An 18,962-nucleotide genomic window follows, 5' to 3' on the forward strand; every position below is an offset into this window, starting at 1 on the left:
AACATAGATCTAGGCAACTCCTGTTCCTATTCCCCATAAGTCTTCCCATAGAGGGTTGATTCAATAAGCTGGGACCTTTCTCAAATTCTTTTGACATCAGGAATATGCGAATGGACCACATAGTCTACCTATCAGTTATACCTTGCTCTCACCAAATGACCAGTCTATTTTCCTTTTCAATTATATGTTTCTTTGATGACATCCATTATATTACTTCTCCTGGTTATTAATTCTTGTTTGTGTGTTTCAGCCTGCATACTCCCATCAGGTCTCTCTTTATTGCTCCTCCTTAACTAATTTAAATCTTCAGAGGCTGATGTATTCCATGACTTGCGACCATTCAACACCTTCTTAAGAAATACTGGTATTGAAAACGATGGGTCTTTGTTTCAAACAGAAGTTTTGGCTCTTTAAAAGAACTTGGCAGTTTCCTAAAGACAATAGTGAACATTTTGGTTTTTCTTTTTCATTCTGGGCCCAGCAAGAGCTCCCTTAAAGGCCCTCTTCCAGAGCAGTGTTCTTTTGAATGTGTGTATACAAGCTTCCTTAAAAGAAAAATAATCTTAAATTGACCAGAACATCTTCTCTCCACTGATCTTTGATGAATGGTTCTTAACTATTCATCATGCTGGTGATAAATAAGACATGTTTCTCTTAAATCAAAAACAGTGACTTCCATTACATAAAACGTTTCCAAAGACTGAAAAACCCACTGGAAAGCTCATTGAGAACCACAAGACTGCCTTCCTGTTCTGTCATCACTAAGTAAATATCTGAAAAATGAATAAATTCAGGAATCTGACCGTGATATTGAATTTTTATATTTATTCGTTAAAATTGCATCAAAACAAAATAATTTAAACATATGCTTTTATCACAGAACATCAAACTAAAAAATGGATTTATTGATATGTTATAATATTAGCGTCTTTTGGTTTGGAGGCCTTCCTCCTTTCCTCCTTCCCTTTTCCTTCTTTTCCTTCTCCTTCTCCTCCTCCTCCTTTTTCTTCCTCTTTCCTTCTCTTCTTTTCTCTTCTCTTCTTTCCTCTCACCTTCTCTTCTTTCCTCTCCCTCTCCTTCTCCCTCTCCCTTTTTCTCTCTCTCTCATTCCTTTGTTTGCTTTTTTTTTTTTTTTCCAGAAGGGAACACTGTAGAAATTCCCAGTGAGGAAACTTCTGTCAATGCAGATATGTGCCAGTCTTGCAACCAATAACCTTGAAAAGTAGCTCAGCTCTCAAATCAGTAGTGTCCTAGGAAGGACTTATACCTTGCTCTTCTCAACCCAAGGCTGGCTCTTGATCATTTTAAGTTCCTATGTACCACCTTAGATTCAAGTGCTATTGGACAATATCAGAGCACACATGATAATTTTCTCTCAGACTCTGGTTTCTTTTTTTAATTCATTTTGAACTTGAAAACCAAAAATTTACATGTACCCAGAACAAAAAGATAATTTAATATGAAACCATGGATCTCTATTTCATACTGTTTACTTTTTTTTTTTTTGCAAAACTATAATAAATACTACACATTGTTTTCAAAGCTATCCTGCTTTTCTGTGCTTCATCCTAAGTTTTCTTTTGTTCTCTGCTGTGCAATTATTTCTTTTTCTCTCTCTCCTTACCCTTCACTACAGAAGTCCACAATTTGATACAGATGTGTATGTATGTATATGCATATATAAACGCATGCTATACATATTTCTATTTATCAGTCTTTTCTCTGGAGGCAGCATCTTCATAGGTCCTTCGTAGTTGATTTGAAGATTTATAATACTAAAATGGAGCAGCTAGGTGGCACAGTGATTAGGACACTGACCCTAGAGTCAGGAAAACATACTGACTAATTGTGTGACCCTGGAAAAGTTAACTTAATGCCAATTGCTTCTGAAAAACAAACAAAATATATACTTAAAATGATGGTCATTCACAGTTGTTCTTAGTACAATATTGTTGTTACTATAGGCAATATTCTCTTAGTTCTGTTCAATTCACTTTTCATTATTTCATTCAAATCTTTCCATGTTTTCTAAAATCAGCCAGGTCATCCTTTCTTATAGCACAATAATATTCCATCACAATCAGATAGCACAACTTGATTAGCTATTCCCCAATTGATGAGCATCCCCATAATTTTCAATTATTTGCCACCACAGACATGCTATAAATATTTTAGAACATACAGGTTCCTTTCCTTTTTCCTAATCGCCTTAGGAAACAGATGTAACAGTGGTATTATTGGGTGAAGAAGTATACACAATTTTTTATAATAATAATTTTATAAATTTATAAATAATTCCAGATTGATCTTCAAAATGCTGGATCAGTTTATAATTCCACCAACAGTATCCCAACTTTTTCTACATCCCTCTCCAACATTTATCACTTTTCCCTTCTGTCATTTTAGCCAATCTGATGGGTGTAAGATATGCCGAAATTGTTTTAATTTGCATTTCTCTAGTCAATAAAGATTTAGAGTATTTTTATATGACTCTGCAGCTTTGATTTCTTCATTGAAAAACTTTGTATTCATATCCTTTGACCATTTATTAACTGCAGGATACCATGAATTCTTATAAATTTATCAAAGTTCTCTATATATTTGGGATATGGGACCTTTATCTGAGAAAATGTCTATGAAAATATTTTCCTAATTGTCTGTTTTTCTTTTAATCCCAGCTACATTGGTTTTATTTATACAAAATCCCATTAATTCAGCATAATCAAAATTATCTATTTTACATTTCTCAATGCTCTCTACCTCTTGTTTATTCAAAAATTGTTCCCCTACTCATAAATATGAAAGGTAATATGTTCCATGGGTTTCTAATTTTCTTGTAATATTTCCTTTTCTATCCAGATCATGTATCTGTTTTGCCCTTACCTTGGTAAATGATGTAAAATATTGGTCTGTACTCAATTTCTGCCAGTCTGCTTTTCAGCTATCCCAACAATTTTTGCTAAATAGTGAATTCTTATCCTAAAAGGATAATTGGGACTCTTGAAGTCTCTACTTGTGAAGTGATTCTGGGAGAGTCTACCAAGCTTAAAGGCTTATTAACTGCAGGTCCCGTGAAGCACCCTTTCTCTCTGTCCCAGACTCTAACTAGCTAAGCTCCATGTGGTTTGATTCTACGTAGCTGGCAGCCTCGTGATGGATTTCCTAAAAGCCATTGACCAAGTCAATAAGGAGTCACAGTCTCTATTGGTGAGAGAGTGTGCATTCTAATCACAAAACTCATCCTCTTGAAGTCTGAAGTGAAGCATCTCACAGTTAAACACTGTCATTTAAGTTGATTTGCTTTCTAATATTCATTTTTTTCCCCTAGATAGTCTTATGGGACATTAGTGCACATACTGATCGCATAGTAAATATCAGAGGCGCTGGCACTGCTATTAAGAAAGCTGTACTTAAGGTCAGTTATTTTCCAAGTTTACTTGTTTCTACATGGGATTTTCTTTTCATTTTCTCTCCCATTCAATAATTTTTCAAGAAATGTTACTAATTATGTTAACTATTATTATTATGTTAATTATAAAAGAAATGTTAAGGGTTAATAAGAGCTTAATAAAAAGAAACACTAGTATTTTTCAGGTTTTCTCAGTTAACCCCAAATATTCCCCTCTCAGTATTTGGTCAGGAATTTTTATCTATTGTATCTGGGGTTCTCCTATCTTGCATGTGGAGCTAATGAAGGCTGGGATAGTTAGACGACCAGGGGAAGTTGTTTTATATTTATTACATCATTTCCTCATCCGTAAAATGGGGATAAAATAGCATCTTGTGAGGATCAAATATGTTAACCTCTGCAAGTGTTTTGTAAGCCCTGAAGCCGAAATGCTATCATAATCATCAAAATCTTCTTGTCAGTGCTACAGGTAAGATTTTATATAAGAGGAAATTGGGGTTTTGAAATTTTTAAGTACTTCTCCCACAGTCATATAGCTAATAAATGTTAGAGATAAGATTGAAATCCAGTTTTTCTTGACTATAAGTCCAAAACTATCTACCATGTCTGCCAAAGGGTCAGTGAATCATTAATTAAGAGCTGCCCACATGCTAAGAGATGGGGATAAAAAAAAAAAAAAAAGGAAACTACATTTCCTGTTGTCAAGGAGCTCTTGTTCCAGGGAAGGTGGAAGGGGTGGTCATAAGGAAAATTGGCTTCCACTATAAAGTGCTATCTGAAGATGACATTATTTGGCTGATAAAAGCAAGATAGTAAGTGATGTGCTTCCAGTTAAGTATGGAGAAGTAGGGAAAAGTGTGAAAACTATAGAAAAGATTCTTGAACAGACTTTTGGTCCTTGTTCCAAGCCATTAGCCCTTATATTTCCTTAGTTCCTTTCCACAAAGGTGGTGGGATTTCAGCCTTAATCATTACTCTAAAAATTTTCAAGTGAAGAACCATTAGTTCCCAGATATAAAGATATATTGGGTTTTTTGTGAATGTGATGACCTTTAGAGGTGAGATCTTGGAAGAAACTTAAGGAAAAGGAAGAAGAAACATTAGGCCTGGGATTTAATTGGTACAAAGACTAACAGATGATAAGACTTCTCCACCCACTGCAGGTCATACCCTCTCTTCAATATACAGTATTATAAATTACCCTAGTTATCTAAAACATGGGGAGCTTTAAGCAATTTGCCCAAGACTATATCAGGGGTGAAACTTAAATCCCAACCTTCCTGGCTTTAACACTGACTTTCTATCCACCATGTCATGATGTGTCTCATCAGGAAAGGAAGGAAAAGGGAAAAACCTTGGAAAATTCTGAGATAAATAACAGACATACCAATGTAGATGTCATACCAATGTAGATGTTTTTATTTTTGCTATGATTTTCAAACAAAATAATTTTAGTCTGTTTGCAATACCATTTCATATTATTAGTTCATTTATTAATTCTGAAATTACAATCTGGAATTTTATTTTTAAATGTTTTAAAATCTTCCTCTAGCCCATATTTTTAGTGGAACCAGATAGTAATAAGGAGTCACTATATGTGAGACATTGTGCTGTATCATCTATAGAACATGGACATAAAAAAATAATCACAGATATACACTGGCTGTCTGATGATTATGAGGTGAGTTAAAATGGCTTTGGGGATTTTTGTTTTGTTTTTTGCTTACAATATTTTCTCATGGAAACAGTTTAATTTTACAACAGTACATTTTAAAGCACAAGTCATTTTCATTTTAATTGGAGTTGTTTAAATTGTACAAGAATCGTGCATTGCATTTCATGTGTTTATGCCTTTAAAAAAGTCAACTGCACTATTGTATAAGGACAACTTTGACTTCATGCCCTTTTATTCAGTTTTTAATGACAATCAAGGTCATAAAACTTCTGTTTGGGGAGAAGTCAGATGATTTGCCAAGCCTTTGGGAAGTCCCTCTTAACTCTGAGATTCTCTGAAATCAGGCTAGCAATGGACTCTAGAACATACCCTAAGGTGACTGATTCCAAATTTGAATATCCTATCAACATAATGAGATGATTATGCTTCCTAGATTAAAAAAGTCATTTTCTACTATGGCAATGTATATGTTGTTACTTTGTCAGCTTCAGAAAGTCCCAGTGTGCAAACTCCTTGCACCAAAACAGATTGCAACCAACCTCTGACTTAATAAGAAGATCTCTGGAGCTTCCCAAGACAGATAGCTGTTAAGTGACTCACCCAGGTTTATAAAACTAGTCAAAGTAAGTGATGAGATTTGAACTTGCTTTAAGGCTAGTTCTGTCTACTACACCATGTTGCTTATGATATTAAATCTTATTGTGTAACATCTGACTTAAAAAGGAAGCCACTGAAACCAAAGTTTGGAGATGGGCAAATGTTTGATTCAACAATTATTAAGCACCTACACTTATCAATCAATCAACATTTATTAATTACTTACTATGTGCCTAACACTATGCTAAGCACTAAGTATACAAAAAGAGGCAAGGGATAGTCCCTATCCCCATGGAATTTACAATCTAATGAAAGACTTTTAAGGGAAAATTAAGAGGAAAAAATAACTTTCAGCTAAGGAGAGTGGTCAGGCAAAGCCAGGTTGGGAATGCAATAGACAGGAAGTAGAGATGGAGCTGGGGTGGTGATGGGAATCTATTCTGAGAATGAAAGATGATGTGAGAAAAGGAATGGGGATGGGGAGCAGTCCAGTTTGGCCAGAAAGTATTTCAAGTCAAATCACCTTTTATTAAGCACCTATTGAAGGCCTTTAGGCAATAAAGAATGTTCCAAGAACTCAGAATATACAAGATATATACAAAATAGGCTATATATGTATATGTGTGTACATGTACATATACATAAATATATATATGTGGGTACATGTATATATATACTGACATACATGGCATGTGTTAACATATACTAGCTGTTTCATATAGGGCACATCATATTTCTCAGTGCTCTCAGCAATTCTGTGAGCTCTAGAAATAGTGCTAGCCTAAAGTGGTAAAAGGAATTTGTTCCCTATGTTAATTAAATCCCAATTCCAGTCCCCATACCTGGTCTTTAACAGATGTTTATCTGTCAGAATCTTTGGAGACCCTGTTCTGTGATCAAGTGATTGAAAAACAACTCAACAGTAATAAATTCAATTACTTACTGTGCTAGGAATATATTTGTTTTTGGAAATCATTTCTCCTAAACCATTTCTTTCTTTTTTTCCCTTTTTTTTAAAGCTCAATAGAATGGGACATGTCTTTGAAAATCGAAGTGGAATAAGTTGTCAGCTTGCAACATGTTCAATAGATTGGTATTTATATTTTTTAAACATTTAATCAAATACACAAAATATGAAATTTTAATGAGAATCTACTAAGTGCTCTTCTCATTTATTTTTCTTTGAAGAGGCATAGCCTTTACAGTACTCATTTAGCTTTAAATAATGGAGTGGAATATTTTAGCTTGCTACTGGTTCTTAATCATGATAATTCACAATTCTATCACAAATGAAATTATATGTTTCCATCCATAAAATAACTTAAAAGTATTATGTCCATTTCTAGATATTCTGTTACTTTTAAATTTAAGACATCTATAACTTAAAGGATCAAATGAGATAATAGAGATAAAACAACATATAAAACATAAACTCTAATAGAAATGAAAGCCATTATCAATGATATCATAAACTATTTAATTATATTCATATTACTAATACTGAGGAAGAATATTTAACTAGACCAAAAACCTGTACTTAAAAAAAAGTCCTGCTATTTCAACATGCTTTCCCCATCTTATAGTTATAAAGATTGTTTTGCATTTTTTTGCATATCCAAATGCAATACATTCATTCCTATTAAATTTGATTTTATTAGATTCAATCTAGTGTTTCAACCTACTAAGTAAAATCTGTCTGGATCCCTTCTAACTTTGTATCTTCTGTAAATATCAGCATTCACTTATGCCTTTATTTTAGTCACTAGTTAAAAAAAATACCTCAGAGCTATCCACAGATTGTTGAAATATTCCAATGAAGGACCATCTTGACATTGAACCATTAACAACTGTTCTTTGGCTTTCCAGCCAGGTCTGAATCTCATTCAGGGTCCAGGTTAAACTTGTGTTCTTAAAATATATTTTGATGACTCTATTTTAACATTTGTTTTCCTTAGCAATACTATATATTTCATTTGATGCATTTAAAAATGTTATTTTGAGATGGGATTAGTAAACTTTACCAGACTGCCCAAGGGGTTTATGACATAAAAAGGATTAATAATCCCTATTCTAATTGTATTGTTATCTAATTCATAGCTCTTCATTTCTTCACACACATTTCTTCACAATCTTCACAAGGATATTATTTCATACTTTATCAAAAGATTGCTGAATTATAAGCAAACTAATGCTGCTGCATCCTCATCATCCCTGTCACAAAAGGCAATGAGTTTAGACTGGCCTAACCCATTCTTGATGAAACCAGGCAGGGTCTTTGTAATCACTGCTTCCCTTTCCAGGAGTTCACCAATCATCCTTTTAATGATCCATTCAAGAATTCTCCCAGAAATCAAAGTCAAGTTTACTGGTCTACAATAAGCCTATTCTGTTCGCTCTCCTTTTTTTGGAAATTGGGACATTTTCCCTTCTTCAATTTTGTAATACCCATTTAATTTTCCATTATCTTCCAAGTATGACAGGGGCTCAGCATTCACATCTGCCAGTTCTTTCAGTCTCTGAGTATATAGTCCATCTGGACCAGGCGAAGATAACGTATGTTAATTAAGGGCTACTCTCTTCCTATCTCCTTATTTACCTTGAGTTTCAACTCCCTGTTGTCCTTTTTATTCTATTACCTTCAGAGTAAAGATACTTTTCCTTGGTAAGGAAAGCTGAAGTAAAGAGTTGAACCAGTCTGTTTTCTCTCTGTTATCATTGTCCCATCAATCTCAAGTAAAGATCCCATTCTTTCTTTGATTTTTTATCTTTTCCCAATCTAATTTTTTAAAAATCCCTTTTTCTTGTGCTTAGTTTTCTCAATACCTTCATCTTTTTTTTTTGAGTTTTGCACTCCAGACACTATTTTACAGGATTGTACCGTGCTTTAAATTTATAGCCTATTCCTATCAATGTGGGTTTGTGTGTATGTACATATATATATATGTACATATATATATATATATGTATATATATATATATATACTTTCATCTAAGTTGGTCAATGATTTCCTTTTGCATCTGCATCAATCTCTTCAGACAAATCCCATTTTTTTTTCCTTTTGTGTTCGCAGAATTTCATTCTTAAGTATCTCCAATGCTTCCTGGGATGACTTCACAAGTGAAATTTAAAAGCCCATGGGAATCTTCTCATCCTTTCCCTAAATCTTTTGAAACTTATTTTCCAAAAAATTGAGGGCACATGTTGGACTATGACTAGATTTCCTCTCTCCTATCACAGACTTAGAAGGGAGTGACTACTTCTCCCCAAGAGTTTCTGTCATTTCTACTCTAAAAGACATTGTCCCCTTAGTACATGTCTGAGAATCAGATCCAGAGGAATCTTTCCCTTTGTTATTCCCTCTACTTTTGATGGATGAAATCATCTCTAAAGGAAACTAAGAAATTATTGGCTGCTCTGCTTTGGGCAGAAAGAGAGCTTCAGCGGATGGCTGAATAATTGAAGTCCCCATCTCTACACCATCATGTTTCTTTGAACAATTTTGGAATCCTGATCAACCCAGGAGCAAATGAGGACTTCAGAAAAGTGACCATGAAGCACACTTTCAACCTTTTGGCAAAGATGGACTTGAAGTCCACAGAATAAGACACATTTTCAGACATAGTCAATCTGTCCATTTCTTTTTTACTTGTCTATACTTATTGAGGGGAGAAGGAAGCTTAAAAGGGAACTGACTACCTTAATTAAATTTAATATATGCTTTAAAAGAAAATATAAATAACAAGTTTTATAAGCAATTCTCTGTTCTTTGTAAATTAAAATATTTGTCCTGGGGGAAGTTTACAATCATAATATTTTTTAAGTTGAAGATAACTTGTATACATTTTCTCATTATTAGTACAATATATTTCTGGGATATCAGACCAACACGGCCTCCACCAGTTCCAACTGACAAAAAAAAAGAAGACGTCATTGAGGTTCCTCATGACATACCCACTACTTTTTTACATTTAGATCTCTCTTGGAGGCCTATTATTAAGGTAGGTATTATGGATGGGTGGGTGGGGGATTCTTCCATCCTAAATGTACATAATATGTAAAATACTTTAGAAAGTTGGGGGAGTAGGGATTTCAAACCTGAGTTTTCATCAAGGCAGGGAGTTTTACCAGGAAGGAATGCAATTCTACAGCATCCAGAGGATTTTGTGAACTTGCTCTGGATCTCATAGGCAAGCATGAATCAGAGGAGGTTCCTGAATATTCTCTCTGATGCTGGTTCTTAGGACATGGACTCACATATATACAGTAGAGTCCACTAAGACAATCTGGGTTAATAGAGGCATAGAATGTGCTTCATTTGAAGGTAACTGTTCATGTTAGTACAGAATGAAGATGAGTGGGAAGAGAGAGAGAGAGAGAGCTAAGCAGCCTTGGAGGTGGATTCCTGGAGAGGATGCTTGAGAGACATGATTCTCAATCATGGAATAGTTGTATTTTATTTAAAAAAAAATAGTAAGAATTATTCTCAGCATTTTTTACCTGTCAGATTTGTGGATAAGAGAAGAATTTATGACCAAATGAGAGATAGAGAGCATTATGGGATACAAAATGGATCATTTTGATTACCAAATTAAAAAGATTTTGTACAAACAAAACCAATACAGAAAAAAGAAAGCTGGAAATGGGGGATGGGGTGGGTTTATGGCAAGTTTCTCATATAAAGAGCTCATTTTGCAAATATATAGAGAATCAAGTCAAATTTGTAAAAATGTGAGTCATTTCTAAATTGATAAATGGTCAAAGAATGTGAACAGGCATTAGGATAATGACTCTTTTTGTGGTGGCAAAGAATTGGAAATTGAGGGATGCCTATCAATTAGGGGATGGCTAAACAAGTTATGGTATATGATTATGGTAGAATTATTGTGTTATAAGAGATAAGCAACAGGATGTCATCAGAAAAGGCTGGGAAGACTTACATGAACTGATACAAAATGAAATAAGTAGAACTACAGCACTGCACATAGTAAAAGAAAGACTGTATGGCAATAAACTTGAATAACTAAATTATTCACAATAATATGATGATTCAAGCCAATTCTGAAAGACTTAGGATGAAAAATGCTATTCATTTTCAGAGAAAGAAATAATGGAATCTGAATGCAGATTATAGCATTTTTTTTTTTTTTTACTTTATTGCTCTTGGTTTGTTTTTTGGTATGTGTGTGCATTTTCTTTTGCAACATGGCTAATATAGAAATGTTGTGTGTGACTACACATGTGTAAGCTATGCAAAATCGCCTTCTCAAACAGGAAGAGTGAAGGTTGATATGGAGAGAGAGAATATAGAACTCAAAATTTTAAAAATGTATGTTAAATTTTTTTTATTAATGTATAATTGAGAAATATTAAAATTAAATGTAAAAATAGAATTATTTCAAGAATAATTTAAGTAAATGTACTAAAAATATTTTTTCCTCTCCTCAAAAAAGATAACCTTGACTAAAAGTGGTTCAACATTAGACCACTGCCCAGTCAGAGTCAGCTTCAAAGATGCACATCTCCATTACAAGGTTAAAGGTAATAGCCTGCCCTCTGTGAGTAGTTTTAATTGCTACTATTGACTGAGCAAACTGTTTTTGTTCATAAAGTTCACTCGAATATAATAATAATCACTAATTATAAGAAAATCAGAGTTGAAACTATAAAAATCGATCTTTCAGATGCAGTATCCAGCATTGTAGAGATTCCTACATGAAAGGCTGAGATGCAAGTTTTTAAAAAAATTAAAACAATTCATTTTTGGTCTGACCAGATTTTTAAAAATTTTTCTATTGGTGGTATTGTTGGACAATCTGTGGTAAGAGACTTAATTCAATTCTCATGTTCCCCAAGGAGTGAGAAAATAATGGACAGGCAAACAATGAATGATTGAAAGACTAATGTAACCATCAAGAGGAAATATGGCACAATGAATGGAGAGCAGTACTTTAGGGTCAGGACAGTTATGTGACCATGAGCAAATTATTTAGTACACTGATACAGAAAAAGCACCCCTTGATGATGCATATTAGATGATGGCATATAGTAGGAGCCTAATAGATTCTTGCTGATACATTGGTTAATATATCAGAATATATTGTTACTTTGAACAAGATGAGGTATAATAAGTTTATTGTAAAATATTATTTTAGGCAGGAAATCATTGTATTCTGAGGTGGATCTTATTTCATAAGATGTCTGAGGAGCACCAGCGCTGAAGTCAGGAGGATCTGAGTTCAAAACTGGCCTCAGACACTTAATACTTCTGGCTGTGTGACCCTGGGCAAGTTAGAGCAAAAGTTAAAATCTATGTCAAACTTGAAAAAGGGATAATGATAAGTAGTGAAAAATTGCTATAGATAATGAAGAAGTAAAGGAAATTGCTAGAGAGCAAGAGACACAATTAACATGCCAACAAAAACAATAAATGAATGAATACTTGCCAAAAAATATACAAAGTGAAACAACTAGCAATAGATAAGCTGAAAGAAATAAATCAGCATTAAAAAAAGAATTTGAATAGGTCAATGATGAACTCTCACTCAAAAACACACATAGAGATAAACAAAATGTAATCAGGACCAAAGAATTTCAAACATTCAAAATAAAATAATTCAGATGTTTATAAAAACTATTTCTTCAAAAAAGAGAAACTTTAGGCCAAACTTAAAAAGAACAGAAAAATCAAATAAAGAAAATGTTTAAATGAATAAGTGAAATTATAATAAACATGGGAAAAAATAAAATAAGAACTTTTTATGTAGTTTTAGGTTAAAAAAAAAAAAAGTGACCTGATTAAAAGAATCAAGTATTATCTACAAGAATATGAAATACCTGCATGAGCAGAAAACCAAAATAGAAATCTTAAAATATACTATTCCAGAAAAAAACAATTGAACTCGTCAAAATGAAGGAACTATTCCCCCCAAAATGTTGGTCCAGAAGGATTTATAGAATTCTAACAAACTCTTGACAGAATCAGTAACACCTATATTGCACAAATTTTTCTCCAAAATGGGAAAACACACTCTATGAAACTCCCTTTAGAGAAAATTGGTCCAAATATTTGAACAAAGGAAGGATGAAACAAAGTAAGAGAACATAAGAATATTATTAATATCTTAAAATTTTAAAATAAAATCTTGGTAAAAAGCCTACAATGATATTTCCAAAAATTATTCAATATGGTCAAGGATAGTTCAATATTAGGAAAACACTATGATCATAATAAAAAAATATATCCAAAACCACAGAAAGAGCTTTGATAAAGTATAACATTTAGTTGTGCTAAAAAACCTTGAGAAACAAAAGCATTGAAGGATCTTTTTTTAAATGATTAACAGTATATTCCTAAATCAGGATTCAACAATCTGGCCAACACCTGTTTTGGTGCAGCCTCTGAGCTTAAGATTTTTTAATACATATTTAAAATGCAATAACACTTTACTTAAAAATATAAAATCATTCTAGAATCTAAGCACATACGAAACAGGCTATAGTTTGCTTACTCCAATATAAATCAAAAAGTAGCTGCTATGCATTGGAGACTACTAAATGCTTTTTCAATAAATACTAGAATAAAAGAAGGGCAGATCCTTTCCCCAAGTATTATTTGACATTGTCCTAGAAATGCTGGCAAAAAAAGAAGAGACAGTGGAAAAAATGAAAGACATAAAGTTAAACAAAAAAAGGATTTGCTGTAGTGATTTGTGCTTTATTAGATACAAGATAATTTAAAGAGCATTGATTTGTGAGCAGTCTTTTTAACCATAAAAATGTGTTTCTTCTATTCAAATATTTCTGAAAGATACCTTGACACTCCAGCAGAAAGCCCAGATTGCAGGAGAGGATCCTTACCACAACTTGGAATATGGTTTGAGCAAGACCCTCAAGCCAGTGGAGGATTTTAACACAATGTTCTTTGTTGGAACAGAGGTAAGATAAAATAGAGCTCTGTTGGAAAAACACACAAATTGGGACACATTTTATATTTTCTGTGTTATAGATATTTTCATATCTATGAATTTTGATATTGTAAGTGTATCTAACTGCTTTAGAAATTTTGCTAATCTGCTGTATCATTCTCTCTAGTCTAAGTGTTCTTTTGTGAACATAAAAAAAAAATCATAAGCTATATCTTTTCACCAATCACAAAATACTCTATTTATTGAGAATCTCCCACATTTATGACACTGTGCTCACTATTTGTATAAAGTTTAAGGCATGGTATTTATCCACAAAGCACTGAACTAACACAAGAGAAGAGGCAGAAATGCAGGAAAATTCAACAACAATAATAATAACTAGAATTTATTTAGCGCTAAGAATAATGCTCTCAGGTTTGCAAAGTGCTTTACACATATTATCTATGGTAAATACTATTAATATCCCAATGAGAAAACCCATATTATAGATTTCCATTACTATCATTTTACAGATTATCCTGATTTTACAAATGAATTGGAGTTTTCCTCCAAATGTTATTAGACAGCATATTTCCTTATGATACCTATGGATCCCCGTTGCCAATTTTTTCCTGAAGTACAAGTAGTTGCTTCCTCCTCTGAACATCTTGTCCCTACTTTAAGAGAAAAATCATAGTTCAGCTATTTCCTTCTTTCCTTCCCTCCTTCCTTCCTTCCTTCTTTCCCTCCCTTCCTTCCCTCCTTCCTTCCTTCCCTTCCCTCCTTTCCTTCCCTTCCTTCTCGCCTTCCCTCTTTCCCTTCCCTCCCTTCCTTCCCTTCCTTTTTTTTCCTCCTTCCCTTCCCTCCTTTCCTTCCCTCCCTTCCTTCCTTCCCTCCTTCCCTTCATTCCTTCCTTCCCTCCTTCCTTCCTTTCTTCCTTTTCTCCTTCCCTTCCCTCTCTCCCTTCTTTTCTTCCTTCTTTCCTTCCTTCTTCTCTCCCTTTCTTCCTTCCTTTCTTCTTTCTCTCTATCTCATTTTTCCACCCTCAAATCTCATGATGGAAGTTGGGATTCCCCAAGGTCTCCTCTGATCTTTTTTATTCTTTGTTTAAATGCTTCACTTCTTTTCAGAATACTTTCTTCTCCACAATGACTCAGCCATGAGATTTTTCTCAAAGTTTTTCATCATTTTTCCTAATATAAGGATCAGCTTGCATCTTGTTATTTGGAACTGTCATAAAACAAAAACATTCTGTGTGTTTGTTCTCTGCAAGGACATGGCACAATAGTCTTTGCCCTCCATACTTTCTTATTACTAGTACATCACACTGCCTTTGTCTATTCAATGCAGAAGCATCTAGAAGTTTTAAAACATCCATTGTTTCCATTTTTATTCAGAAATTTGCCATTGTTTGCCAACAGAATATTGCCAGGTAAAAGTAGAGTAGGCAATTGCATGGATTTGAATCAAAGGAAAAACAAAACATCCACCAAGCTGCCCACTTAGCTAAATTACCTAAAAATCCAAGAATAAATTTGGGAGGTTAATTTTTTTTAATGCACTACCTGGATAGTGGATACACATATGAATACTTGTTGAAAAATAAAAAATTCAGCTTAATCAACCATTTTGGGGAGGGTCTAAGTAGCATTAAATAATATTTGATTCTTTTTCTAACTTTATTAATTGACTTTTCTCTATATTCAATGTTTTTGGAGGGAAGAAGGGGGACGTGGTATTGTCATTATATTGTCATTATAGTCAAAGAACATTATTAAAAATCTTTCCATTATGCTGTCATTATACTTATGAGGCTTAATGTAATATTTTAGGATGGGGAAGTGATATACACAGACTGGAGGATGGAAAGAGATCACGATACTGGAAGATTAGTAAGTAAGTTAAAGTGTTTTCCTGTTTTATGAAACTGCTCCATTTGCTTTTATCCTTTAGAGGAGGAATTGAAAAGCTTAGGTTACTTCTGAGGCGATCTTTCTAATTGGAATGAGAGTTGTGTGTGTGTGGAAATGGTTGGCTGCTATTGTCAGTTTATAAAAAATAAAGTAAAAAATAACAGTGGGAAAAAATCAAACTAAAAAGACTGGACGGGTCATATAAAAAGTTGATCCCCCTAGCTCCAGCCTCCACCCAAGTGCTACATTGAGAGCTTCTTCATGCTGTCAACTTGAGCCTGGCTTTCAAATGCCAGCAGTCTAGAAGTTCTCACCATGCTAGAAAGGCTTTCGAGTATGACCCAGTGATCAAACAGGCAGTGAGGGGATGGATTTAGCAACCACAACTCTCAAAGATAGTAAGCTAAACTTTGTATGGGTGGAATCTGGGCTATTTAGTGTGTGTGTGTGTGTATGTGAGAGAGAGAGAGAGAGAGAGTAAAAGAGACAGAGAGACAGAGATAGAGAGACAAATAGAGATAAAGATAAGAAGAGAGAGAGACAGAGAGACAGATTCAGAGAGAGACAGAGACAGAGAGAGATTAGGATAAAGACATGGATGACATACTCATCAGATTTAGAGATGGCACCCAGCTGGGAGGGATGGCCAACATATTCAGTGACAAAACCAGGTCCAAAAAGATTTCAAAGGCTAAGATCATTGAGTTGAATCTAATAAGTGGCAATCTGGTAGAGATAAATGGGTTCAAAAAATTATCTTCATGGAAACAGGATAAAATATGGTTAGACCACAGTTTGAAAAAAAGGCTGGGGATTTTAGTTCAATATAAATTCCCTATGAATTAATTCAATTAAATATGAATTTAAATTCAATATGAATTAATAATTTGATGTGGCAGCCAAGAAAGCTAAAACAATATCAGGCTGCATTCAGAGAGTCTGGTATCTAAAACCAGAGAGAACACTCTGTTCTATTCTTGGTGCCATGTTTTAGGAAGAATTTTGGCAAGCTGGAGCTTGTGCAGAACAGAACAGAATAGAAGATTCTGAAGGTCTCAGAAATCACATAAAATGAGGATTATTTCAAAGAAATGGGGATTATTTGCCTGGAAAAAAAAGACTTAGGGGAGTGGGGGAAGCGATGATGATGGTGGCAAATAACTAGCATTTAGCTAAGGGCATCTAGGTGGGTGGTGCAGTAAATAGACCACTGGGTTTGTAATTAGGAGGACTCATCTTCATGAGTTCAAATCTAGCCTCATACATGTCCTAGCTAGGTGACCCCCCAGCAAGTGACTTAGCCATTTTTGCCTCAGTTTCCCCATCTGTAAAACAGAAAGTAAATGGCAAACCTCTTTAGTATCTCAGTCAAGAAAACCCCAAATGGGTCATGAAGAATTGGACACGGCTGAAATGGCTGAACAACAAAAGCACTTATATAGCACTTTGAGGTGTGCAAAGAGCTTTACAGATATTACCCCATCCAGACACAGACCTGCTGACCCAGTTTCTATGTCCTAGTACAACAACTCTTTCATTGGTATGAAATGCAACCCTAATTTTCGGGGGCTTACAAGAAATAGTTTTCTTTATGAATTTGCCTCCAGTACTGTGATAAATGACAATAACAGTCTATTAAGAAAGCACTTCAGTTGATACCCTTGCAAGAGGTTAATTAAGTCTCTGTCTTGATGGAGAACTTTTGACAGAACAAGTTTATGAATTGTGTAAGATCAATTTAGTTTTGGTTCACAAAGGAAGCTTCTTGTGCCCTTCACAGTTTGTCTCTAGCAATAGAGGGAGACAAGGAAACAATGCTGAACAAAATTCATTCAAGATCTTTTCCGTGATGTCTATCATTAATTTAATTTATTCAATAAATATTTATTATGTCCCCCATTAAGTATCCATGCAGTTGAGGTTCTGAGAACAAAAATGGGGGCCGTTCATCAGACGTTCTAATAAGAAAATACTACATATATAAAATGCACAATAACACAATGTGATAATTATATAAGACACACAAATTAAATTCCAACTATTTGAGGGGGGAAGAATCCAGACTGATTCAGTGCAGGAATGAGAGAGACTAGATGAGGGAGTTTTCACAGAAGAGACAGCAATTGAAGTGGGCTCAAAGGTTTGGTGGGAATTAAACAGGTCGGTCACAACAAGCATTTATTAAGCACTTACTGTGTGCCAGGCACTGTGCTAAGTGCTTGATATACAAAGAAAGGCAAAAATAACGGTCTCTTTCCCCAAGGAGCTGGGGGAGACAACATGCATGCAACTATGTACATAAGTTAATGGGAAGTTAACTCAAGGAGAAGACCCTGGGTGTGGGAGCTAAATGAAAAAAAGGCCTTTTGCTGAAGGTGGGATGGGGAGACAGGTGGGACATTTCATGTGTAGGGAACAGCTTTAGCAAAAGGTAGAAAAGGCAGGATGTGTATATGGGACAAGCAAAAAGTCTAGCTTGGCTAGATCACTGAACATGTGGAAAATGGAGCTGTAAGATAAGGTTTGAATCATTGGCTTTCATAATGTTGATTACTGTAAAAAAAAATCACACTAAGGAGTTATTTTATTCAGTATGTAATAGGGAACCCCAGAAGAGTTTTGAGAAGAATAAGCACTACAGAATCTTCACCTAAGGAAGATTCTATAGGAAGAACAGATTTTACTAGCTTTTGCAGCGTTGTTGGTTTGGACATCCTGGCCATAGCTGATGATGTAAGAATTAATGAGCTTAGCAAGGAAGAGAGGGCAGAAAGAAGGAAATATGGCTAAGAATTAGCAGGTTGAAAGAGACAAATGGGGAATAACTATGAACAGAGGGATGAGGACAGGGATAGGATCAGCACCTGCATTGGCAGAAGGAGCTCTTCCCTCTACCAAAACAGATCAGGAGCTTAACTGAGAGTCCTAGAGAGTGGGCTATGGCCATGAGGGGCTGACAGGCTTGCCTACATGACTCCAAGAAAAGACCTGAACCCAGCCTTCCTGGCTCCACCACACAGTTTCTCTCCTTGGAAAAGTAAGGAAAACAGTGTTTGGCCCACTAGGCCATGGTTAAAGCACAGGAGAGCTCTGTATAAGGTGGAGGCAAAGATAAATAGCTTTTATCCTTCTGGCCAGGGCTGCTGGGTTATTCCTTTTCATGCCCTTGGGCTTTTATTGGTCTGATATTTCAAGAGGTAGGAACACTCAATTCATGTAGAACCTTCTTCCCCATCTCCACTCATTGATGTATTAAAAAGAAAGGCAAAATAAAGGAATGTTACCTTTAAATATTTAATCAGCTCCCTAGGTTCCTTGGGCATTATCATTATGTTTTCCATTCTTGTATATGCTATTCCTACTCCTACTGCTCTTATTTCTACTACTATAACTCCTACTTATATTATTTGTACTACTACTACTACTCCTGCTGCTGCTTCTACTACTACTTTTATTTCTACTA

General features: G+C 34.7%; 1 protein-coding gene across 1 annotated transcript in view; it reads left to right on the forward strand.

Moving 5' to 3' along the window:
• DNAI3 (dynein axonemal intermediate chain 3) overlaps positions 1–18,962 on the forward strand; it is a 116,973-nt gene that overhangs the window by 75,070 nt on the left and 22,941 nt on the right. The window contains exons 12-18 of the mRNA XM_051999214.1: positions 3,329–3,415; positions 4,962–5,090; positions 6,701–6,774; positions 9,539–9,680; positions 11,133–11,220; positions 13,490–13,617; positions 15,419–15,482. Of these exons, the coding sequence (XP_051855174.1) occupies positions 3,329–3,415; positions 4,962–5,090; positions 6,701–6,774; positions 9,539–9,680; positions 11,133–11,220; positions 13,490–13,617; positions 15,419–15,482 (712 nt within the window). The remainder of the gene's footprint in view (positions 1–3,328; positions 3,416–4,961; positions 5,091–6,700; positions 6,775–9,538; positions 9,681–11,132; positions 11,221–13,489; positions 13,618–15,418; positions 15,483–18,962) is intronic.

The sequence above is a fragment of the Antechinus flavipes genome, chromosome 4, assembly GCF_016432865.1.
Source record: "Antechinus flavipes isolate AdamAnt ecotype Samford, QLD, Australia chromosome 4, AdamAnt_v2, whole genome shotgun sequence".
Taxonomy (NCBI): domain Eukaryota; kingdom Metazoa; phylum Chordata; class Mammalia; order Dasyuromorphia; family Dasyuridae; genus Antechinus; species Antechinus flavipes.